The 27,418-nt window shown below is 44.0% G+C and overlaps 1 protein-coding gene and 1 long non-coding RNA gene across 3 annotated transcripts in view; both read left to right on the plus strand.

The window, feature by feature from the left end:
* Positions 1 to 27,418, plus strand: part of LOC146806012 (uncharacterized) — a 910,525-nt gene that overhangs the window by 695,526 nt on the left and 187,581 nt on the right. The window lies entirely within an intron of this gene.
* Positions 25,182 to 26,944, plus strand: LOC146806013 (uncharacterized). The gene is made up of 2 exons (XM_085620573.1): positions 25,182 to 25,776; positions 26,073 to 26,944. The coding sequence occupies exons 1-2, from the start codon at positions 25,344 to 25,346 to the stop codon at positions 26,939 to 26,941; spliced, it is 1,302 nt and encodes a 433-aa protein (XP_085476699.1). The 5' UTR covers positions 25,182 to 25,343; the 3' UTR covers positions 26,942 to 26,944.

Genomic DNA, 27,418 nt, shown 5'->3' on the forward strand with positions numbered 1-27,418 from the left:
TCTCTAACGTGACTGCCACATTTGTTTGTGGGGGGTGGGGGTGAGGGGGGATGGGGGACAAGGAGCTGCTGCTGGGGGGTGTCAGAGCAGTGTTGGGTGTCCGACCTGCATGATCATTGGTTCCATTGCATCTGTTCTCAGAGACTTGCGAGCCGGCGGGCTGGCTCGTAGATGAAGAGCTGCGAGCCGACTGGCTGGCTTGTAGTTGGAGAGCCGTGGCCCGTCAGTTCGCAGAGGGAGAGCAGCGGGCCAGCTTGCAGAGGAACAGCTGCAGGTCCACAGGTATAGGGAAATGTGTAGGCCGTCGGCTTCCAAAGGGATAGCTGAGGAACAGTGATGTGGGAGAGGGAGCGTGAAAGGGGTATCTCGCAGAGAGAGACCTGCGATATATTTCCAGTCTTGGCTTCACAGATACAACTCCGTGCCCGACAAGTCACACCCGAAGAGCTGCGAGCCGACCGGTGGTTCGCAGAGGGAGACTTGTGGGCCCAAGAAGTTTGATGGGGGTATGCTGGTGATGTGGGAAGAGGGTGCGTTACCTGCTGATGTGGGGAGAGGCAGCGTGAAAGGAGTATCTTGCACAGACAGATGCGAGCTGACGGACTGAATCACAAAATGTCTTTTCAATGCTCATATAGTGTGACTTATCAACAGTTTGCACCCAGGCTCGCAGAGGGACAGCTGCGGCCCATGGGCTCGACTCACAGAGGGAGAACTTCGGGCCGTCCACTCGCAAAGGAACAGCAGCGTACTAGCTCGCAGAGGAAGAGGCACAGCAGCGTCCTAGCTCGCGAAGGTAGAGAGCTGCGAGCCGACGGACTGGCTTCAAAGGCATAGCTGCGAAGTGGTGATGTGGGGAGAAGGAGCGTGAAATGGGAATCTCCCAGAGACAGAGCTCCGTTATATTTTCAGTATTGCCTCGCAGAGATAGAACTACGGAGAGATACCAGCTGACGGACTGAATCACAAAATGCCTGCCAACACTTCCTAGTCTCAACAGTTCGCAGCCAATGAGCCGCAAGCTCATGCGCGTAACGCCTCAACCAATCAGATGTCAGAATTCTCAAATATCAATAGCTGTACAATATGATATTTCTCAAAAACTACTGAACGGATTTACCCCATTTAAACAAAAGCGTGCTTTCTGCACCACAACCTTTCTCCCTATTAAAATGTGGAACGCCCGCTCGCAAAGAGACATAGCAGCATACTAGCTCGCAAAGGTAGTGAGCTGCGAGCCGACGGACTGCCTTCTAAAGGCTTAGCTGCGAGCTGGTGATGTGGACAGAGGGAGCGTGAAAGGGGTTTAAAAAAAAGCGTGCTTTCTGGACCACAACCTTTCTCCCTGACAAATGTGGCATGTCCGCTTGCAGAGGCACAGCAGTGTACTAGCTCACAAAGGTAGAGAGCTGTGAGTGAACGGACTGCCTTCTAAAGGCATAGCTGCGAGCTGGTGATGTGGTCAGAGCAAGCATGAAAGGGGTATAAACAAAAGCGTGCTCTCTGGACCACGACCTTTCTTCCTGCCAAATGTGGCGCGTACTAGCTCGCAAAGGTAGAGAGCTGTGAGCCGACGGACTGACTTCTAAAGGCATAGCTGCAAGCTGGTGATGTGGGCGGAGGGAGCATGAAAGGGGTATGTCGCACAGACAGAGCTCCGGTATATTAAATTGCCCCTGGCACCTTTTTTTATATTTTCACTCGATGCGAGGCACAAGATGGCTGCTAACAGTTCCTGGTTTGAAGTGTTAGCACTCAAAACAAGGGAGCCTAGGGGGTTAAAGGGTAGGTAGCCCCCCTCTCAAAATCATGATCGCTGGCACACACTAGCGTTGCAGAGAGACCAGTCGACCCCAACCCTGATGAAGTTGCCGGTAAAGTAAATATGGCAACGAAACATGTCGGTTTTTAATGAGCAGCGACACAGCTGAGAATAAAGCACCGTATAGCCAGTGTAGTGCTGCTCGGTTTTATTTCTGAGTGACTTGAGTCCTGATCAGGCTCAACTCACCAAATTTGGGTCGACATTTCCTGTTTTTGTAGATTAGTTTACACCATTTCAACACATAGGTTGCCCTGTAGACATTAGTCATTAGGACTATCACGAGGGTTTTGGTGACGCACATTATAAATTTCTTTTCCACCTTTACTGTTTCTGTTTGGGCGGCAGCGACCGATGATGACAACAGGAGGTAGTAGGCGAGTACCTGTCTACACATACCCCGTTGGTGCTGCTTCCGTGAGGCGCTGTCGTCCTATCACACCCTTTTTACCCTTTTTATCTCTTTCACCTTCTTTGAACTTGATCTGAGCACCAGCAGGTTTTTACAGCACCACTGGACAGGGAAACACTTCAACACTAAATTTCACGGGGTTGTTGCCACTACCAAGTGATAGTACTTGGGACCAGTGGGCAACAACTTTTGTACACACATACGGTAAATAGACCAGTGAATGAGAGTAAGGCAGGCACTACAGACATTGAGTACCTGTACACTACATAAGAATTTTTATAAATTTGTGTACGGGGTAGGTCCTGTTGTATTTCATGATTTTGAGAGGGGGGCTACCTACCCTTTAACCCCCTAGGCTCCCTTGTTTTGAGAGATATAAGAACGGCAGCTTAGCCGTGAGAGCAATTTTAAAGTTCACATTTTAAGTACACATATTAGTTTATCTCCCACATTTCGTGGGGACACTCACTTGGTATCTCACATCTCCGGTCAGTTCTGTCACCCAGTACAGTAGAGCTGAGGTGAGGTCCGCCTTTTGCTGTACCACCCCCCGTAGATAGTTCCGGTTTACATCATGGACCGCTGTTGTTTGGCCTTCACAGACGACCATATTGCCTCTATCTTGTCAGGTCCTTCACTCCTCCCCAATGCACCCTTGAGTGGCGTAGGTTCAGCTAGGGAAGAATGGGAAAAACTGTCCAACATTAAAAAACGACAAATCAGGATAGCCCTACATGGCGCCCTCATGACAGAATACCTCAGAGCAGGGGCAGCACCAGCCAGTCTACTAGTCCGCATCGAGCCTAGGATTTTCCTGGAGGACAAGCGGTTCCGAGTAGACTGGAGCTATATAGCCAACAAGTGTACCCGCGACTGGTTGGTATTAATTATAAATACCGCCAAAAGGCTGAGCGAGGAGCTCCTCAAGGAAATCTTAGATCTGGAAACAGCTCTTAAAGCCGATACCACCATAAAAGATCTTAAGGAGCAATTTACAATCATCCAGAATGATGTGGCGGAATATCAGATCTATATGGTGAACCAAAAGATCAAGGGACTCAAAAGGAACCTTGAAAGGTTCAGCCACGAGTGGGCATTCCCGTATGTCGAGGACAGCCATTACCAGCAACCGCAAGAACCACCAACCTACACACGAGGGCTTAGGGGGGGAGGCAGACGCCAAGGTAGACGCACGTTCAATAACTGGACGTTCGACAACACGAGCAGTGAGGATGATGATCCCATTGAGCAACCCTCCACCTCAGGTTCCATTCCAGGCGCCAATCAAAGAGTGAGGTTTAACACCACCGATAGGTCTAATGAAGATCTAGGGGTCCTATTGAGGAATTTTTTAGAACAGTGCCCCCCGGACCAGAGAGGTACCAGCCACAGGGGCAGAGGCAGAGGCAGAGGCCGTCACAACAACAGCGTACAGTGGCAGAACTCCTCACCCAGGATCACACGCAGCAGAGGCAGAACACCGCTCTGATAACAAAAAAGGAAAACAACATTGTGGTCAATCTGTCATCACACGTACTAACTATTGATGAACAGAGGGTTTTAAACAAGGGTTTGGGATATGTCCCAACACCTAAGCATGACAGTTTCAAATTGAGGAGTGAACTTCATGGCGTGATGAGGAAAATAAAACTCACAAAATTCTTTGAGGGAAAGGAAGCAGAAGCTCCATCGGTCTTCTCCACTAATCTCAGACGCCCTGCTCGATTCTGTCCCCCTATGCACTCTATTGGCCCTGAGGTTATGGTTTTCGAACAAAAGGTGATACAGGACATCACCGTCCTCGAGGAACAGCAACATAGCTACAACCGCAGCAATATGACACATGCTGACTGGTTAGCTGTACAATCTCTGCAGCAGAACGACACCATCACTATCAAACCTGCAGATAAGGGTGGGGCAGTGGTAGTGCTCAACACAACTGATTATGAAGCTGAGGTGTCCAGGCTTTTGGGTGCTCGCCAAAATTACCAACCATTGATGAGGGATCCCACCAAGACCCTCCAAGCGACTATCCACACTATGGTCGCAGAGGCCAAAGAAAAGAAATGGCTGACGGCTAAGGAGGCTGATTTTCTTATCAATGATAAGCCACGGGTCCCGGCTTTCTACATTGTCCCGAAGATTCATAAAGCACAAAGGCCCCCTCCTGGGCGGCCTATAGTCTCGGGTATTCAATCTACACTGGAACCATTGTCCCAATATGCTGATTTTTTCCTGAGGGAATGCGTGATCACGCAGCCCTCTTACGTCCAGGACACCACCGACGTATTGAGGATCCTCCAAGACATCGATTATGATCCGCAGCATCAGTTTTTGGTGACAATCGATATAGAATCATTATACACGAGTATTCCCCAGGCAGCCACGCTGGTGGCGGCAGCTCGGGCCCTGGAATCGTGTGAATGGTTCTATGATGTCCCACAATCATTCGTGCTCCAGTGTGTTGAATTGGCCCTCACAAGGAACTTCTTTGCTTATAAAAACCAGCTATATTTGCAAGTGTCCGGGACTTCTATGGGAGCCACATTTGCTCCCAGTCTAGCGTGCATCTATGTGGGGCAATTTGAAGCTGGATACGTCCTACATCATGAGAACCCCTTCCAGAGGAATATTGTCCTCTGGAAGCGATACATAGACGACGTTCTATGTATATGGACGGGACCGAGGACTGACTTGGAAGATTTCCTTGTATGGCTTAATAATTTGGATGATTGTCTGAAATTCACCTGGACCATCAGTGACACCACAGCCACATACTTGGATTTGGACATCAGGGCTGAAAACTACAAGTTGGTCACCAACGTTCATCATAAACCAACCGACAAGAACTCCCTGTTGCATTACAGGTCGTATCACCCCAGAGCTCTAAGAGACAACTTACCTGTGGGACAGTTCTTGCGTTACCGCAGGAACTGCTCTTCCACAGAGGAATTCATTACACAAGCCCAAGTCCTATCCAACAAGTTGGAGGAGAGAGCATATCCCACGAAGATTATCAAACAAGCACGTAAACGAGCCATGAACACTCCGAGAGCTGCTCTATTAGAAAGAACGCCGAAAACCAAGAGCGATTGCATCCCGGTGGTCACTACGTTTGGCCCCTTGTCTACCAAAATCAGACAAGTCATTAGAAAACATTGGCCTTTACTAAACACTCCATCCATGACGATGCCACACCCGCGATTCGCCTTTAAGCGGTCCACTAGTTTGCGTGACCGGTTGGTGCACTCGCGACCCCAGCCGAAGCCCACGGACACCAGCATTCCACCAGGGCATTACCAATGTGGTGGGTGCTCAGTGTGTGAGCTCACTACCGTTACCAAGAATGTCTCTTTGAGTAATGGGAAGATCTGGTATCTGAATGCATTTAGCAATTGCAACACCCAAAATGTCATCTACAGGCTAACATGCCCTTGTGGCATGCACTACATTGGTCTTACCACCCGAAAGGTGAAAATCAGAATACAGGAACACCTCAGCACCATCAGGGCAGGCAAATTGACCACCAAGCTGGTACAACACTTCTTGACAATTGGGCATAACCCCAGAGATGTCAAATGGGTAGTCCTTGAACGTGTTATGGGCGATCCCTACAACATGGAAGCCAGGCTTTCGACCAAAGAGGCCCGTTGGATTTACCAGGAGAAGGTAGACCAACAGGGTCTCAATGACCTTATTGAGTGGAATAAGGTGGTAGTATAACCTGACCACTGTAAATATATAAATATAAAAATAACTGTATCCTGTGGTTATAGATCTCTAGGTGTAGTAATCAACCTAGTATCACTGTCTAAGAACTGAGTAGGGTCAGGCATACACATACTTACACTTATATACACTCGGACGGGGGCCTGTTTAAAATGTAGGATTTCACCACTATCATTACCGCCCTTTTAAACAGTCCGGCGAAGAGTAGTTATGAACAGATTGGGCTAGATGCATAAATACACCGACCGCTTATATTGATCACCACTTAAGCAGGGAGGAGGTTGGTACATCGCATTCTGCCCGTTGAGCTAAGAGCTGACACTAATATGTTAAGGAATCAGGCATACAACCACCACAGTGCACTCGGTAGTAGCGGTTTAACCAAGATGGCCGCACACCCCTTCAAGAACTCTTTTGCACATGCGCAGTACCTTTAACCACCCAACGTGCAAGCGCGGCTCCCGCGCGGTTTTTATATTTAAGCAGGAAGCGGGCCACCTCCCAGTGATCGAGAGTGAGGCCAGCACCGATTCTCAGACTGACGAGGTAAGACCCGGTTTCCCGGGCTAAGCAAGGCGGCGCGCTCTTTTCCATGCTGGATAACGAGGGCAGGACGCGTTCTCCACGAGCAGGGGGCACGGCAGGATGTTTACACAGGCTTAACAAGCACACGTTGTACTGTCCGCGTAATAGTATGCCTACAGGGTTTTTTTAAAAGCAGGCAACCATGTCAAATAAGCTAGACAGCGCAAGTTGGCAATTAGGAGTAACCGCTTAGGAAACATACTCCAGTGTCAAGGCATTTAATGGTGAATGTCGAATTTTAATCGAGTTATCATGGCAATACCTGGATACAGCTAAATAACTCTGACATGACATTCAAATAGAGGAGCCTAAACAGTTCTGATACCAATTCTTAAAGCATGCTATTCCACCGATCATGATACATGTATTTCTTTGATGTGTGCACTTTTCAGAAACGAAGTCCCGCAGTTCTGATTGAAACAGCCAAAGGGTTGGTGCAAAATACCCCAGTCACTTACATAATGGAGGTGCAGGTATGCTGCCACACAGCATTTTGAGGGTAAATATCCCTGCCAATCGTGAAACCATTATTTTGGATGATGAGCATTCGCTCGGCAAGACCAGGTGTGACCTGGTGGGTGAGATACTGAGTGTATGTGTTCTTATTGTGTTTTCCCCAGGTGCTGACTGAAAGTGATCGCTGGCACACACTAGCGTTGCAGAGAGACCAGTCGACCCCAACCCTGATGAAGTTGCCGGTAAAGTAAATATGGCAACGAAACATGTCGGTTTTTAATGAGCAGCGACACAGCTGAGAATAAAGCACCGTATAGCCAGTGTAGTGCTGCTCGGTTTTATTTCTGAGTGACTTGAGTCCTGATCAGGCTCAACTCACCAAATTTGGGTCGACATTTCCTGTTTTTGTAGATTAGTTTACACCATTTCAACACATAGGTTGCCCTGTAGACATTAGTCATTAGGACTATCACGAGGGTTTTGGTGACGCACATTATAAATTTCTTTTCCACCTTTACTGTTTCTGTTTGGGCGGCAGCGACCGATGATGACAACAGGAGGTAGTAGGCGAGTACCTGTCTACACATACCCCGTTGGTGCTGCTTCCGTGAGGCGCTGTCGTCCTATCACACCCTTTTTACCCTTTTTATCTCTTTCACCTTCTTTGAACTTGATCTGAGCACCAGCAGGTTTTTACAGCACCACTGGACAGGGAAACACTTCAACACTAAATTTCACGGGGTTGTTGCCACTACCAAGTGATAGTACTTGGGACCAGTGGGCAACAACTTTTGTACACACATACGGTAAATAGACCAGTGAATGAGAGTAAGGCAGGCACTACAGACATTGAGTACCTGTACACTACATAAGAATTTTTATAAATTTGTGTACGGGGTAGGTCCTGTTGTATTTCTTGAAGTGTTAGCAGCCAACCAGAGGACATTTCCTGGTTTGAAGAGTTAGCAGCCAATCAGAGGCAAGCTCGTGCTCGGGAGTTAGGCTCCACCCAGATATATTTTTTCCTTTAATATCTCAAAAACTACTGAACGGATTTACAACATTTCAACAAAAGCGTTCCTTCTGGACCAAGACCTTTCTTCCTCCCAAATTTGGCGTAATTCCGTTCAGCAGTTTGACCTGTAGCCTTGTCTAAAATTTCCTATTGAAAATGCATTGAGAAAACACATTTTAGAACCCCCCTTTCTTCTCAGCCCCAAACTTTTAAGATAGTAGCTGATCAAAAAAGAGAAACTTTTTGGATAATTCGTCAAAATGCTTTTCCTATGGAAACGTGGTCCTAACTATAACTCTACTGATAATATATATATATATCTGCACTGAAAGTTAATACTACACTTGCTTTGTAAGCAAAAACATATTTGCGCATTGAGGTCTTCAACTCCCTTACATGGCATAAGGGCCCCGCCCGGTCGGGCCTCTTCAACTTCCAAAGGATTCCTCAAGAATGAACTGCTGAGGGAACATACTCCATTCTATTTCTGTCAGAATTTCCAATTGAAGTTTCCTCACACCAACTAGCATTCCGATTGCAATTTATGCCTATCACCAGGTTATCAAGAGGAAAACTGTTGGCCTGCAGATCTTTTTGGTCCAAAAGAACACCCAGAGACCGCCGTGCCCAATGCCAAGAAATGCTGCGTAGACAGGCAGACGATTCACTGGACATCTTCAGTTGACAAGAGGAAGAAGAGGAAGCCTCAGCAGCTCAAGAGGATACATTGTCCATCAATGATTCAGATTCCGTTATTGAACAGGACTCAGCCATCCTCGATTCAACTAAAATACATCAGACCATGAGTACAGCTGTCCCTGATCCTGAAACTAAAAGAACTGTTCCATTCGAAAAACCTGCTTCTGGTCCGCCACTGATTTGGATGCCTTGCCTTTGGGTTCAGCACTGAAATTTCAGCCTACAGAAGGTCCTCCAATTCCTGCAAGTTGATTTAACAACTCACAGAACATCCACCTCAGTTCTGAGAGACAAGGGTCATGGCTGTTTGGTTCTGACTATGCCAAACCTTCGTTGGCTCAAAAGTGCTCACATTTGGACTGAAAACTCCACCAAAACCAATCCTTGATGTTATGCAGTAAAGACTTGATCCAAAACCAACAACACTTCAGATTGAACCCAGAACCAAAAAGATACTTCTTCAACCACTAAAGCCTCAATCCTCTAAGACACAATTTAGTTTTGAAGATGCTATACACATAACTTCAAAAACTTCTAAGAAGAAGAAAAAGGACATTGCTACTATCCCTTTGAATGTTCCCATTCTTACCTGACCAAACCCACCAACACCACCACCCAACAGCCACTCCACCACTTGATTCACTACAACATTCTGAGGGTGGCCACATGTCACCTCATTCACCTATAATTAATGAGGATGATATCATACGAGAGGACACACATCACGGGATGCTTAGGACATATAAACACAAGAGGATACATTCAGAGACCTTTATCCCACACGTCCATCACGACCAGATGATGCCTCTGCTGATAAGTATTGAAGAGCTAGAGCTGTAGCTCATTTTAATGTGCCTTTACATAAAAACCCCATGGAAGATGACTTCATTTTTTAAGCATTATCCACTGTTCAAAGGGGGTCACAATATTTACCATTCCTTAAAGGAATGTTACATCATATACACAACATTTTTAAAGACTCTCTCAAGACATGAATGATTACACCAAGAGTGGACAAAAAGTACAAGGCTGCACCATCGTACCCTATATACATCAGGTGACAATTACCACCAGACTCACTAGCAGTGGCTAATGCATGCAAAAGAGCAAACTCTCCCAGAGAAAGAATTAAACCTCATTGATGCCTCTGCGAAAAGAATAGCAGCACAATCTGCTAATCAATGGTGTATCGCCAACAGCCAAGCTCTTTAAGCTAGATATGACAGGGCCCATTGGGATGAGATGGAGAGGCTTCCCCAATATCTCCCAGAACAATATAAAAAGAGGGGTTTGGAAATTGTTTATGAGGTAAAACTCATCACTAACAATTAAATTAAATGAGCATTAGACTCTGTGGATAATGCAGCCAGAGGTATAAATACTAGTGTTCTGCTACGTAAACATGCTTGGCTGATTGTCTCAGGTTTCAAACCTGAAGTGCAACAAACCATTCTCAATATCCCCTTTGACAAGAGCACCTCTTTGGTCTTCAGTTGGATTCAGTGCCTGAGAAAATGAAAAAGGACACCGAGGATGTCAAATCAGTGGGGGCTTTACAAACTTCCAGATATCGGGGATCCTTTCACATGCTCAATTACAAACCGGGTGAAAAATCTGTCTCCTCTGACACCTCAGGCTGGATGTATGTCGTTACATCGCAAACCATTACAACGCAGTATTTAACATCGCGTTCGTTACAATGCAAATCTTTACAATGACTTGCGCTGGAGGGTGCTGGACTTAGGAAAAGTATGATTTCCTATTCCAACTCCAGTCTACGTACAGTAGAGAAGGTGTTGGAATAGTAAATCATACTATTCCTTAGGTTAGAGCGCCATACAGCGCAAGTCGTTGTAACAACTTGCGTTGCAATGACCGTGATATAAAGGCATTGCGATGCAATGCCTGCATTGTAATTGGATGTTTCCCCCTCAGGCTCTGCCTATAAAACTCAAGCTTAATCCTCCAACAGTAAAACATTTTATAGAGGATCTTACAGGGGAAATATCTTTAAAGGTTGTGGTCGCAGAAATAATACCCAAACCGCAAATGCAAACACCAAGCACTGACTTTCTGACCATTCCCCTGACTGTTTCACACCTGTCAGGGTATGTCTTCAAAACTTTTTACCAACATGGACAAATATTAGCTCAGATCAATGGGAGTTGAAAATGATCAAATATGTATGCACAATCGGGTGATGATTTCCCGGGTCCCTTGCTTTGCACTCTATTCATGAGTGTGTTTGCATTATCTACTATCTATACCAGTAGTGCTCCAAAGGAAGGAAGAATCACCCAACCTCCTTAGTTGAGACCAATTTGATCTTTTAAATTAGTACAATTCGAGTCCCGAGCACACAATTCATTCAATTATATACAAAAGTTCTAAACAACATATGTGGAATTCTTTGTCTTTTGTTCTTTATTTTCTTTCTTTAATGCCCAGGGAACACGTATTTCATTGCATAGGGTGTTCCCCATGACTTCTTCAGGGCTAGAATACTATAAGATTTGCTTAGGGTTGTAGTGTGCGACAAACACATCACATACCATACATTTGTGATAATAGTGGAAACCAGAAAAGGTTATCCCAAGTGTAAGAGTGTATTACCAAGTTAGACCATCATTAATTATTCTATAACACACTAACAGTTATATTTAAGTGCTAGTCATCACCATTGATATTGCCTATACCCCTATTCAAGACTGTGCAGGAGGAGGTCTTACATTGTCTAGAGGTGTTTACCAAGTATGGCAAGAACTAGGTTTCGGTCAGCTTGGGGATTTTTATAACCAAAAGACATTAATTACTTGAGAAACGATGAGATTGCAATCTTGCACATTGACTACCGCCCTCTCTTTGAGTTTTCTTCAGCAAGTTAATTTTCTCAAAAACAATTATACTATGATGGGTGAGGCTGCACGTCAAATCACTATGCAGATGGCAAATAAAATGGTGGGGATAGGGCTGTGTTATCGGCTATCACACCAAAAGGCCCATACAGAAGAGATTTTGACAAAAGAGCTCCAGAAAATTTGTGTGGAGACGGGTTGCAAGTTTAATGCAAAAAAATGGCAGCAGCTCAGTGAGTTATCGAATAAAGCACTCAGAGGCGCTAATTTTAAGAGAATTAACTTCTTATCTAGATGGTTAGCATATTATACCCCCCCTGAGATTGCATAAGATGTATTCAACAAATCCAAACCAATGTTTTAGATGCAATAAACAGGGTGACGGAGGATTGGTGCACATATTTTACCGATGTAACAACTTACAGCAATTTTGGGAAGATGTTTTTACCAAGATTTCTCTATTTATGTCTTTGACAATTGATCCATCATGGATGTTGGTTTAATTGGTTCATCTGGGGAGGTGAAATGGTTAACAAAATAGTAGTAGTATTTTAAACTAATTTCCATAGCGGTTTCTAGGTCACTTGTCCTGCAAAATTGGAGAACCGATAAGCAACCTATTATTGATCACTGGATTAATAAAATGGTCAGGACTTTCAGATTTGAGGAGGCCTATGCTAAACTTGTAGGGGCTACTGTAAGATTCAGAGCTATCTGGCAGAATTTCTGTACCTATTGTGTAATGGAGGAAAGGAGATTATAAAAGTTGGTGCTTTATAGGAGCCAAACTCTGCATTTTATTTAATAGCTGCTGTTAGCCATATTTGCAATCTCAATAGTTCTTGATATTGATTTGCAAAATTTGATGTAGGTATTGTTCAGATAATTTAAAAATAGCCACTGCTACAGCACAATGCACTTTGAATAGTTTATGATTTGTATGCCAGGTTGTTGTAGCCATCTCATAGCTGTTAGCTTATTATAGTATTCAATTAAAATGTTTTGCTGCTAGTCTTATATGCACTTTAAATAGATTGTACGGCAGTTTGATGTATATATTGTAGAACGTAGTTGTTGATTAAACAGTAACAATCAGTAGCAGACATATGTATTCGTGGGGAATTACTGGGAGTAAGTTAGAGCATCAACCATAGTTTAATACAGGTTACTGAGAAATATGTTATATATTCTCCAAATTACTTTTTATTGAGTGCTTTTATAGTTGCTAATAATCGAGATCTATTAATGTATCTCCATGTAATCTAGTGCTGCTAATTATTGGATAGCTGCTATTTCCGCCTCTTCTTATTTATTCTGTGATGCCATGTATTATGTTTGCTTGTTTTCGTTTTTTTTTCCTGTTCTAATAAAAGAAAACTTGATATTGAGCATATATAGGTTTATGTCAATTCACTTTCAGTGTTGGTAATACACAAACATGGTCAAGCGGGACGTGGTGCAATTCATTGTCTACATTACTGATATTAGTTGTCACATAAAAGACACCTACTAGTGGGCCGTCATGCCATGACCCCAAAATTGTCCTCTGGTCAAAAAGTATGCTTCCCAATTATAACCCAATATGTGGCATGGCACATACCTGTCTTCCTCTTTAATGTCACGTTATAAATTTGTATGGTAATCAATGATTTAAAAACCAGTATCTCATCACCAATAGATTCAAATGCATATATTACATGTATCAATATAGATGTCCTAACTTAATACCGGTTATACTTCCATCCCGGCATTGCTGTATATAAATCTCATTCACACGTTAATTTCGATATTCCGACTTTGTGACTCCCAATATCTTTCCTCAATTAATGTTCACCATCATTATTTCCAAAGTAATTAGTTTCTTCATTCGGCTGTATTGTATGCTCCCATAATCTAGAATCACATATGCTAAAACATCAGAACTTGTTTTCCATTTCGTATTCTAATCTTTACCTATAAAGTGCATTATCTATCCTTTGACCTCCAAACTTATTGTACCTGTTGATCGGAACCCCAGTCCGTGTCCTCCCAGTGTTTGTATCTCCTGCTGCACTTGTGTGGTTATGCCGGAAGTGATACTTAACCACGGGATAAATGGTGGCTACTGCGTTGTGATGCACACCAACTGGACCATGTATGGGCGCCATCTTGGGTGTGTTTATACATGTACGGATTCCGCATCTTATCTAATAAGTCTCTACCCCAGCCAGTGTATGCACCATATCTAAGAATGCCCACAATCGACCCAGTTTGGGCAACAATCACATGTGACTCCATTGAATTCCATAAGTGCAACACTGGCCACCTGTTGCTCTTAGCATAACGTGTAATACAGACCAATAAACCATCTTGCAGTTTTTGTATTTGTCTATTAATCCACCATTTACATCGATCCTAAGAATAATTTTGTCCCTATATTTTATGTTATGTATAAAACAGGTAGCTATGGTATATTAAAATTCATATACCGTAGCATTTAAAGTGTAATATGAATCGTATATGAATCACATACTTTACCCCACTAGGATCCTCATGACCATACCATTCCTCTAGAATTGCATTACGTCCCACTCTAAAAAATTGTCCATAATCTATTGCATACCAATATGATATAATTTGTAATTCCAGCATATGGTCACTTAAGACAGAATTTTTTTGATTACAAATTGTATCCCTATTTGGTCAATATACATTTAAATGTTTACAAACAGGACCAGAGCAAATTCCTCATTGTCAATGTTTTCTTATGTAATCTCCAAGAAAATATTGCAATTCATGGTCCGTATTTAGACCATGTTCAACTGTTCCGAGACGCGTTATCCAAGTTTCTTCCTTCCGTCTTAGAGTCAGTTCTCTCTTTCCCCCTCCGGGGTCTAGCTCAGTATGATCCATGCCAAAAAATACAAACTTTTTATGTGGGCCCTGTGCCTGCACTCTATCATATGTGTCACCATTGAGTATCTCAAATCCTGATATTTTACTCTCCTGATGTATTTATGTATGCACTCTTTGAGTTTCCTTATGGTGCTGCCCACATAGATTTGTTTGCACATACATTCCAAAATGTAAACTACATAGTTCGTATATGTATATACTGCAATATCACTGCAATATTTCAAATAAAATTATTGATTAGAAAAGCGTGCATGGCAGGAGCACAAGTTATAGTTACCTTTTCTTCAGAAAACTCCAACTATAATTGCTGAATTTCTATGGTTTTGTGTGTGTAAAACCTAACTATAATGTCTCTGTAACATTTGTGTTTCTCAGTGAAAAAAAGAAATATATATATATATATATATATACGTATATATAATTTAGTGTTGCATATACATTTAATACAAAATATTTGTTCATAGACATGTATAGACAGAAACATATAGGCATATATATGAAAATGCGTTCTCAGCAAATATCGTAGTCGAGAAGCCAACAACTATGACCTAGACAGACCACACCCTTGTCACTTTACGTATACCCATCCTGCACCATCACAGACCTACCACCACTGGAACTGTCCACCAGAGCCAGCTGGTACTCGAAAGAACTGGTGAAAAACAACATCACAGAACTGGAGTCCACATGGAGATCAAGCCAAGACACCACAGATAGATACATCTTCCAATCTGCCCTAAGCCGCTACCACTAGCTGATACAGAACACTATGTTGGATCTGCGTGTTTAGACAACATAAACTAACGAAATGGTGTCCAGACTGATTCCAGACACCCCTGCAAGACATGTTAGTCTGTAGACCAGCTAGCTCACAGTGCCACTATAAGACCCCAACCTTACCAAGGAGCGAATAGTTTCTGACAACTATCGAACATGACAACCCTGACCCCTCAGGGATCGTGGAAACAGTACAGAAGGTTTTGCTCAATCATTTGGGTGTACTTTTGTCTCAGAGAGATGCACAGAATAAACGATGGAGACATTTTCAATAAGGATTTATTGAACCTGCGTCATTCTAGTATAGAATACGTGTGCTACAACAACCATTAGACAAAAACAGATATATACAGTTATGACCACCAGCAGAGAAAAGAAAAGCTAAAATTCTACCATGGTGCTAAAACAATGAATATATGCAGGCATATAGACGTAATAATGCGTACTCCTACGATGCAAACCCTAGTTACATGTACCAAAGTGTACCTAGCATGTATGCAGGTGTAAAGCCAAGAATCCCCTTAGGATAAAGCCATCCCCATTACCTGATGTGGTAGAGCAAAGGACCCCGTCTTGTTCTCAAGAAGGACACCCCGCAGGGATGTCAGGCCACTGAGTGCTGGAGTGTCTGCGTGCAGGAACCTCAGAGTCTCGCATCAGCATGGATGTCTTTTTTGCCTCTGGTTTGCCCAGAGAAGATGTAGTGCTTATATACCCAAAAGGTTCCCTCAGGGGTTCTCCCTAGAAGTGTACCAAGGGCATATTGGGCAAGGATGATGATAAAGGTGACCCTTTTACAGAGTTATTATGCAGAAGATGGTAATCCTGCAGTGATGCTGAGAATCCTCATGCATAATATATGAGGCTTTTTTTCGAGAAAACCACAACAAAGTCATGTACCACCTAACTAGGTAAAAGATCAGCGTCAAACCCGTATGTAGAACAATGGTGGGGCAGATATTGGTAAAAGGTTGTGTAGGGTACATTGGGGTTCATAACAACTAAGCACACAGCTTTTGCAGATTGCATTGCTGACAGAACTTACAGAAGCAGGGACATCTTCACCATCATCAAAGATGTTACCATGCCTCCTTCCACCTCCTGCAACATCACCTCGTCACAAGAGATTGGCATCAAGCTCTTGGAATTCTTCTGTATCAAACTCATCTCCATATGCGGCAACTTTGTCCCTCAAAAAGCCCTCCTAACAACCAGTGAAGCACTAACACCAAACCTCAATGCCTCCATTGATTCAACAACATTCCCAGACATTAGAAACATGTCACTATCATGCCCTTGCTCAAGAAAACCACCCATTGACACTGCCTGCTTTGCAACTATAGCTCCTCGATGCCATGCAGTCTGGATTCAGGCCCAACCACAGTACAGAAACAGCACTCATTGCTGCCACAGGCAACATCCACATGATCCATGACAGAGGAGACATGGCAGCCCTCATTCTTCTGGACCTACCTGCAGCATGTGACACAATCGCACATCACATACTCATCAGGTGCCTGAACAAGGATGGCATCCTAGGATTGGCTCTCTGTTGGATCCGCTCCTTCTTAATGAATAGAACAAAAGCTGTCACACAAAGACCTTACTCATCGGAAGCCTTCAAACTCACAGTACATTGCTCAGCTCCAAACTCTTCAACACAAACATGGTCCATCTGGGCAATGTCATCCACACACAAAACATTAACATCCTTTCCTAAGCAGATGACACACAATTCATACTCTCCCTCTCTCCAAAAACCCCAACACAAGAAACAAGTTCACTACCTACATGAGCAAAGTTGCTAACTGGATGAATACCAACTGTCTTAAGCTTAGCCCTGACTAGACAGAAGTATTGACCTTCAGCAAGAACACCTTACCATGGGACTCCAACTGGTGGCTGGCCAAACTGGGACCCACACCCAAACCCAGAACTCATTCCAGGAACCGCAAAATAATAATTGAAATCAGACTGGACATGACTGCACAAGCCAATGCCATCACTGCATCCTCCTTCCACACCCTGAAGATGCTGATAAAGATCTTCACATGGCTCTCAAGTAACACTAGAAAAACTGTGAATCACACCCTAGTCACCAGCAAGTTGGACTATGAAAACACCTTCTACGATTGGATCACCAAGCAACTGACTAGAAGAGTACAGACATTCCAGAACACGGCAGCCAGACTCTTCCTCAACCTCCCATACAGAACTCACATTGCACCACACCTCGGGGAACTACACTGGCTTTGAAACACAAATAAACTCAATTCAAACTCCTCACTCACACATTCAAGGCACTCCACAACTCAGGCCCCAACTATCGGAACAGTCACATCTTCCCCCAACCATCAAACCATTGCTGCTCCACAGGAGTCCTACTCACCAATATCCCACTCATACACAGACCCAGATCAGGAGGATGCGTATTCTCCTACATCGCTCATAAAGCATAGAATAACCCCCCACTCCACATTAGAGCTTCTTCCTCCCTTCTTGTACTCCACAAGAAGCTGAAGCACCACACCTGCTCAGAATCAGTATATCCTCACAGGTGGTAGTGCACGTTTATAAATATGGATAACATAACAATATATTAAAAACAGTGCAATCATAAAACAATGTATTGACAATATATTTCCAAATATGTGCATATCCATTATAATGTTTGAATACCTAGACATATGTGCGAGTGTGTGTGTGTATAGAGTTGTAAGTATATATATGCATAGAATATTTACATACACAGAAGGTATGAAATTTACAAATAGTGCATTTTCCACACAAACTGAAATCTGCAGACTCATGTTGAATAAATGTATATAAATGTTATAAGATTTTTGAAAGAGTGATTGAGCAAGATCTTATAAAGTCTTCTCACTAATTCCTAATGTGGATGAGCAACCTGCAGCTTTATACTGGAGTCCTTCCCAGCATACTCTCAGGCTGCATGTATAACCAGCGGAAATCCTGCACAACATGTACAGCTTGATGTTAGAGAGGTATTTTGCTTGGTATGTACTACTTAAACAGTAGCCAACAACTGTATAGGGTCAGCAATGTGTGAAACACTATGGGGCATATTTACAAAAATTGCTGCTAAGCAGTTTTCACGCTGTTTAGGGGCAATTTTTGTACTGCTGCTGATCGCCAAATGCTAACACTATGTTTGTGATGTATTTACAATACGTCACTACGTAGCGTTAGGATCAGCTTGGGGGCCCGAAAAATGACACTAACTCTAGCATCAAGGTGATAAAAATGTTTTATGTTAGCATGTAAAAATTTTGGGACAGCCAAATAGCGGTAAAAACGCTAATCAGCCCAGCATCACTTTTCCGCGTCTAGCAGCAAAAAGAGCTTACAAATACGCCACTAAGGAAAAAATAAAACATAATTCCTGAATGCAGAATGGAGCAGCCAGGACCAAGTTCAGCACAGGACAACAACCAACCTCAACCCCCCCAAAAGCAAGGATGACCAGCCAGAGTCCCAGGGAAAGAGGAAGAGTAAGCACAGATTCAGTCAAGAGGAGAATGATATCCTTATTGCGGAGGTGACGGAGCATCAACACCAGCCCTTCCTCACCTCCTAGATGGCATTGGGAACCAAAAACGCTATATGGCAATCCATTGTCAACAAATTGAACTCCATCGCAGAAGTCAAGAGGAAAGTGATGAACTGCAAGAAGTATTGGCATTATGCCAAGTGCAAAACTAAGCAGAAACTGGTGAGCAATCGACAACCAGCATTGCAGACTGGAGGTGGCAGTCCAGTGCAGTTTGTTTCAATTTGTGTGCCGCAAACGGTTAAGAGTTGAATTTCCATTGACAACCTATGTACTTTGTGAGTTTTTTTATTTCGATTTGTATTCGTGACATTTTTTTTTAGCTGTTGCATGCCTGGCAACAATCTATGGCTATGGCATATGATATATGTTGTGTATATGGCTGTTATTGGTCAGATGTTTTCCATATGTTGTATGTGTGACTACATATGTGGCCCATTCCAGTAAGGTGTCTACCACTGTCATGGGGTGGCGACACACACATATGTGTCACCAAGCATGTTATACTTGTGTCAAGGCACAAATGCCATTGGGACATCACTTTTGTGTATGTTCTTGTGGAGTTACCTTTATTTATGCCACCTTGTTCATAATTTCCTTACTACAGCAGTCCGCTACAGCAAAGGGCTGGGCAATGGGTGTTGGGTTGGACTTTCCACCACAAAATCCATAGCTTTTGATGACATATCACAGATTCACAAATCTGGGGCTGTGTCAAATTTTACAGCTCTTTAAATGCCACATTAGACATGCAACACTAGGAAACGTTCTTAGTTCTTGTGCATGCTGCAGCACACATGGATGAGGCAAATCTCCTTTCTAGATTATTTTTGTGCTGTAAGGTGTCCCTTCATGAGTGCAGTCACTCTTGCTACAAGGCACAAGTGTGCTGACACTGCCCAGATGTGTTAGAACCATCCCAAGGCCACGCACAGGAATTCACCATAAATATGATACATATGCCTCATCTCTGTGGGTTGAGACAAGTCAAAATGCCATGCTACTAATGTTTGCACAACACCAGCCTCAGATATTTCATCATAGATTACCCCTAACATTTCTGATTGGAAATGTGGTGTTTCAATATGTGAGTCATGGACATGAAAGTGGATGTGTGTGACCCTGTGAGATGTTTTACAACACACGGTGGTGCACGGTGTCCACTGTAGGGACACTATACAGAAGTTAGTAAATTTGTGAGGTACACAGAACCACTGAACAAGACTCCTGCATGCACTGCAATGCACGACAACTTGATATCCATTCATCGTGTTTCTGCATTGGCAATAGCAGAGCAGAATTCCTCTATGGCATTCACAATATGCCCTTGGAGACGCCGTTGTTAACTGTCGGGCTTATGTTGCCACCCAGGACATTGGGGATGAACCTGGAAAAGGATGCCTGTGATGCTCCTGCCACTCTGACTGTGGTTGGTTGAAAAATTGCTGATGCCAACATGTGGAGGACAGCGAGTAGCTTGGTCTGTGGAGGGATGTTGCTGCAGGTCTGGGATGTGGGCTACAGGCCAGGCGCTATCTGGTTCAGGAGGCAGACAATGCATGCCTTCTTAAGCATGTAATGGGCTATGACCTCCTCTTGCCAGAAGTGAAGGAGGGTGATCCTCTAGCAGTAGATCTGCTCCCTTCGACAACACTGCTGTGGCTGTGGTGGTGGTTGTCATGACCCTGCTTTAACCTGTTCTTGCACAGTGTGCACACTCACATTTGTCTAACCTAAAGTGTAAATAGTGCTAGTATTATGGAACTGTTGATAGTTTAATTGTCCCAATGTATCATGTGGGCTATGATTTGAGTAATCCCTGGTGGCAGTGGTTGTTCCATCATTTACATGTTTGTGCACTCTGGATATGTCCAACAATGATTGTATACACAACGAACATTAGTTACGCAAAAAGACATTAAGCATGTTGCATTCACAACCATGATACGTGTCCACACAATCATAGACATGAACAGATGACCTATTTGATTGTGACACATTGTCAGCACACCTCCACGTTCAGCAGCTCGACAGCTAGGCTATAAAAGATGCTCAAAGTATCTGCATGCACTTTCCCTTGTCAACACCACCTTACCTGAGTGCCTCCTTTCTTCAGTGACGAATATCCGGGCTGGGCGTCTCTGCTCCCCCAACGGTTTCTGTTTGTGCAACCCTCCTTCTTCCATGGTTCCCAATGGCTCCGGGGAGTTTATGGCTTTCCACGGTTCCCTGTCTCCAGCTTTCTGTTGCCGATGGTCCAGTGGCGCAATGTGCCATGGCATAATTACAAGGCCACGTAAAGCCACTTTATGTGGCTTTTAATGGCCTTGTAACTATGTGCCTCTTTCACGCAGAACACTGCATGAAAGGGGCATTCCATGGGTGTTCCCATGTAACACCCTTGGAATCTGTAGCATTTCCAGATTTACGAGAAATCGCAAACCTGAGAATGCGTCAGAATCTAATGCCCCCGCCCCAGGGGAGGCGTTAGGGAAGTGCATTCCTGCCCTTTTCTTTTGATGTAGGGTAGAGCAGCAAGATTCCTTGCAGTGCCGCCCGGCACCATTAGCTCATGAATGAGGCTCCTATTATAAAAGTGTGTTAGCATCATTTTTAAGATGAGGTAATTCCTAGCAGTAGGAAACTGACACTAATGTGACTTAGTGGCAGTTTTTATTTTTTAACGATGTACAAGGAAATTCTTGTCAATATAGCGTTGTGTGGTTTGTGGAGTCTTTACATGGGAACGCCAATCCGACATTCTCGTTTTTGATAAGTCATGCAAAACCGAATTGGTGCTGTGACAAGATGCCGCTAAATCTGTAAAACTGTCGCTAACGGGGCTTTGCTGCAACTTGTAAATATGGCGATAACAAAAAAGCCACCGTAGCATTAAAAAATTGAATTAAATCCTTGTAAATATGACCCTATATTCCTGGAATATAAATCTCAGGGACTTTGGCAGACTATTTTTGCATGGCAGTCTAAATTTAGAACAACCAGTCATAGTCTGTATGGCCCAAGGTAATTTTGAAGAGTTTTTGATCTCTGCTCTTAACAGATGGAAATCTGGGTGTTGTCCAAAGTGTATGAGTAGACCAATTAGACTGTGATGTTGATGTGTGCAATTTAAATATGAGCAGTGTAAAGCCCAAATATGTTTCAACTCCCCAAGTGAAATGTGAGTTCACAGATGATTCCTTGAATGAGGCCCCGAGTACGTCCATTCTTCATCAGAAATGTTTAGGCATGCAAATTTGTTCGGGGCACAATTTCCTCAAAGATCACATCATACACAAAAACCTGGAATCATTTAATGGGGAACAAGTGGTGCCAAAAGCACATATTGCCACAGTAGTTCCAGGCACTGAAGGGAACTACTTTATGTGAATATGTGTCCATTGTGAGAAGCCAGAATGCCATCATCCACAGTAAAGTTAGCCTATGTCTGAATGGGCTGGCCCGTTGCTCCATTTTGTGTGCTGTAGTGGGCCACAAACAGTAGACCAATAGATGAAGAGGGCTGGCTGAAAGGCTCTGTAATTCCTACAGAACGGCATCACTTACAGTGAATGAAATGGTTGTGGTAGGCTGATTGAATTACTCCTCAGCGATCAGCAGGAATCCGTGGCAGAGTGGCATCATTAGAAATTAGAGGCTCCCTCCTTTCAAATGATGCCCTTCATATAACTCCTGCTACCTCGGAGGTAATAGAAAACTCCCGGGCAGGAGCGATCATAAACAAAATGACCACCTCAATTTTCCCTTTGTTGAAGGGCATTGAAGCCTTCAGGGAGACAACAACCCACCTGCCCCAACACCTGTACAGGGAAAAAGTCATTTTTGAATATATGCCCATGTGGGCTTGACCCTTTGCCTGGGGGCTGACCCTGCTATAAAAAAAAAACTTCCCTAGTATTTAATGGGGATTCTTGTTCAGGGACTATAGTTTGGCCACATTTGCTAGCATGAATCCATTTAGGAGAGGCACCACTGAAAGGAGGAGACGCTCATCTTTCCAGAAGTGCCTCTCCCATGTATGTGGGTGCTGTAGTGGTTAGAGAAATATGTCTGGATGTTCGACGCACTGCTAACCTCCTGCTTAATTGCCAGGTTGTCCGGTGGGTTAATGAAGTCAGAACAGTGTATGGCATGCTCTGTGTCAGCCACTCATATTTAATTAGATATGGGAAGCATTCAAGGCAAACATCACACATTCCACCAAACAACCCATGGAGTTCAAGATATTCACCTCCTCCATATTATAAACTTAATGCTGAGGATCTAAACATCTCATCCTCCACTCCAGAGGAGTTAACATTCCTAAGGCGCACTTTATCAACGATGCACAATGGCCTTCATAACATAAAATAAAATGTTGTTTGTTAATGAAGGAAATGTTTTTAGAAAAGGCGAAAGAAGGCTGCAAAAATAGCACATTTGGTTTGTAAAAGGTTACTTTGATAAAAGAAAAGGAATTTGTTTTTAATAATGGCTCCTTCAATATGAGATTCACAGTAATAAGTAAGGAGCATGTTGTTTTATTACATTTACATTGTGACATACACTGGTTAACAGTCACTAAACGTGGTACATACTAGAGTCGGGTTGCTAAAGCCATTGCGGAAAACCTAGGTCCAAACAGAAATTGAAAAGAGTAATTGGGTGGACTCAAGGAACACCACTATGAAATTAGGTTAAGAAAATGTTACTTAAAGAAGTTCTTGAGAAAATATATTCACTACATATCTAGTATATCAAGAATAAAATCAGTCCCAAAAATACTCTGGAGGTACCAAAAATGCTACATTATGCTAGCCAGTACCTCTTGCAGGGGTATGACATCCCCAGATATCATCCATGGCAAGTTATTGTCTAGCTGTTTAAACTGCAAAAAGTGTTGTGCCAAGGGGGCCTTTTGTATTCCGCAGCCATTTTTGCCCTCATGTTGATTTATTCTCAGCTTTGCCTTCTCTGTAGTATGCCCAACAAAGAGTAACTCAACTCAGTCAAGCAATGGCACATATTACATTGATTCTGTTCAATTAGTGCGGGTTTATAAGGTGCTGTGTAATACTGAAACATCTTAGTGTTACTAGTGTGTGCACATACAACCCAGTTGGCACATGTGAAATCACTTGCAACTCCTGGAAGGTCCAATGTTGCTGTCAAATAACTAGGCATGGTTGTATGGGCTTAGACTATTTTATTTTCAATATGCTGATTTCTTTTAAAAGGAATTAGTTTATTTTTTTTTAATTGCACATTAAATTGTTACAATTACATAAAAGTATTCTTTTGATGACATTCTTCAAGGAGTTAAAAGTAATGTCATGAATCTTATGGTTTAATAATTTCTCTCTTAGATAAAACCAAGCATGTTTCTTTTCTCACTTAACTAGCCAGCAAGAATAGACTCTCTTGGTCAATCTTTGGCAGAGAGCCTCTGATTCCAAAAATTATGAACTTTGATATTCACAATTATTTTGTAAGAGCAAGATTTGCCTTAAAAGGAGTCTATTGCAAATGATATGAAGATGGTGGATTTCATGCTGTAGAAGGAAATTGCTTTTTGCAGGTTTTCAAAATACGTAGAATGAGTATTATCCACATCATGTTTAATTTCCTGGTAAAGTTAGACTTGATAACTTTTTAGCGCTTAGATCAAGACATTCTAAGCAGCAGTCCATTGTTATTATTGACCTCTGCAAAGGTTCAACATAGCAGTAATGTACTTAGACTGTATTAGAGAATGTAAGATTAAAGATGCAAGATTTACGGATCGTACATTTTTATTGTTAAGCTATTGTGCTTAGATGTGCAGCACTTCATCAGAGCCTTCCCAAATACTAATATGTACATTTGCTATAGTTTTATACTCGCATTGCAAGGTTTAATGGTTTTACACAAGTTACTCAAAATGCTCTGAGCGCCTTGTATGGGAAAACCCAGTAGTGCCATTCAGCACGTGGCATCACGTCGTCAATATTTGTCTGAAGCAACAGCCGTCTCAGGTGGTTTTAACTGATGCCAAGCTAGAGCGAGCATGCATTGGTATTTGGAATTTGAATAGGCTTAAAGTGAAAAAGAGCTTCTGCAATGACGCATGTTAAGGAGACCTGACATTTGCCTGAGGTATGGGCTGCCTGAAGTAGTGCATTAGATATTAAGGGCCATATGTAGGTAGAATGGAATTTGCGAATCGGAAATTGCGATTTTTCGCGAATCGCAAATTCCGAATCGCAAATAGCTATGTAGGTAGATTTTAGCGAATAATTAGCGATGCGCAAAAATTCGCAGAATTATTGTGCGATTACCCTAATAGCGATTCCTTAATTGCGAGAACGCTATTAAGGAATCGCAAATCTGGGAATCTGCAATTCAGGTGCAGAATGATGACATCACAACCAGGAAGTGTGACTGCCCATGCTGCACCTGATTGCCAGCAGCTGTGTGTGAGCCAGTAGCTGTTTGAGAGCCTGTGTGGAGAGGAGAACAGTGAAGCTCTGCATTTGAAAACCAGTCAAATGGATTCCCAGGGGACTGAAAAGCAGCAGGAGGAACCAACAAGGAAGAGGAAACAGAAATTCAGTGAGAGGGAGCTGGAGGTCCTCACACAGGAGGTGGTCAGCAACCATGATCTCCTATTTGGGAAAAGTTCCCTGAGAGTACCTGAGGCCAGAAAGCGCAAGATTTGGAGTGACATCCAAGAGAAAGTGAATGCCATTGGTGTCACACACCGCAGTGTGGAGGACCTACGTAAAAGATGGTATGACATGCGGCAGAGGTCAAAGGAGAGGGTGGCAACAAGACTGGCAGAGGCTAAAAAAACCGGTGGGGGCCCTTCCACTGCAACCGAACCGACACCCCTGGAGGAGCTGGTGGAGGGCACACTGCAGCCTGAGAGCGTGAGTGGAGTGGCTGACCTGGACAGCTCAGAACACCCAGACACCAGACAAGGTAAGGTGCATGGCAAGACCCCCTGCTACATCCCCAAACCACCCACATCCCCCAAAAGGCAACCTGACTGCAACTCCAGTAAATGTCACACAGCACACACAGTAATGCATTATGGGAAACGTAGTCACATGCACTGATAACTGTGCCAGTGAGACACAGACAGGTGGAATAGGAAGGACTCCATCATGCAGAGATAGAAATAGACCGATAGTACCCATGAGATTCTATTGCTTGAAACTAATGCATGACAAATACCACACAGGACACAGTACTAATGTGTGTCATTTAATCCACAGCACCACCACCAACACAGGATAGTGAGGCTGAATGTGAGCCAACAGTTGAGATGGAGGACCAGGCATGCCAGAAGGATCAGGGCGCAGCCACAACTGCCGACACAGCACCATGCAGGCGTCGCATAATTGTCCCACCACTACCACTGTTGGAGACACAGGCACCAGACACAGCAGAGGAGCAACAGCCAGTGCACAGGCAGCGTGCAGGACTGCAACAAACACAGTCCCCTGAACAATCAAGAGTAGGGAGAGGAATGAGACGCAGGGAACGGCCGTCCACCAGCACTGCTCCTGTTGAAGAGGACACGGTGTTCTCGGGCCTGGAGGGCAGCATGCTGAAGCAGCAGCGCCTGCAAGTGAAGGGAATCAGGTCAATACAACGGCAGCTGACAGCACATAACCACAACATGACCGAGTTGCGCGCAGGAGTGATGGCCATGACTGGTGCATTGGAGGGACTGTGCAGGGAGATAGCGAGGGACAGGGCAGCGCGGCGCCGGGACAGACATCGCCTTCACACACGGCTGGACCTATACACAAGGGCTGTGAACCGCCACACAACCGCCACATCCTTGCTGGCCAGAAGATGTGTTGGCATGCAGCGCGAGATGGCCCACTGCTGCCAGGACGTGGGCAGTGTCTTGGTGCAGGTCACACATGCGGTGGACCAGATGCGCGCAACCGCCACAGGTGGCATAGGTGCACTTGCAGCCACGGACACCGATGAACAATCGAGCAGGAGCAGCATCACTCCCCCAATACCACAGGAAAGACGCAGGAGTGCACGACAGAGCACAGTGGAGGATGAGTCAAGGGAGGGCACAGCGCGCACACAGCGAGGCGCACCAGGCCGTGCACGTAGGAGGTGAAGGGACACAAGGGACTAATGGCCATGTGTGATGCAACACAGTCCATGTAGACTCAGTGTCTGTTGTTACTCTGTGCACTGTGACACAAACAAGTGCATGCAGGGACTTTAACGTCACAACGTGAGATCACTCAATGCCTGATGACACAGAAATAAACATCCCTGTCAGTCACCAATCAGTGTCATTGTGTCATCATTACTCACTTAGAAGTAGTTTTGGGTGATCTCATCACGTCTCATACGTCCGGCAGCTGCACCAGCACCTCCTGCGGGAGCGCGATGTGGTGCTGCTCCATCCTCATCTGATGATTCAGAGTCTGTCAGGTCCACTGGGGTTCCTTTCTTGGTAGCGATGTTGTGTAGCATTGCACAGGCAACCACTATTTTGCAACACGTCTCAGGGCTGTACTGTAGCGCTCCACCACTCTTATGGAGGCATCGAAAACGGCTCTTTAGGATTCCAAATGTCCTCTCAATG

This window comes from Triturus cristatus, chromosome 8 (genome assembly GCF_964204655.1).
Source record: "Triturus cristatus chromosome 8, aTriCri1.1, whole genome shotgun sequence".
NCBI classification, from domain to species: domain Eukaryota; kingdom Metazoa; phylum Chordata; class Amphibia; order Caudata; family Salamandridae; genus Triturus; species Triturus cristatus.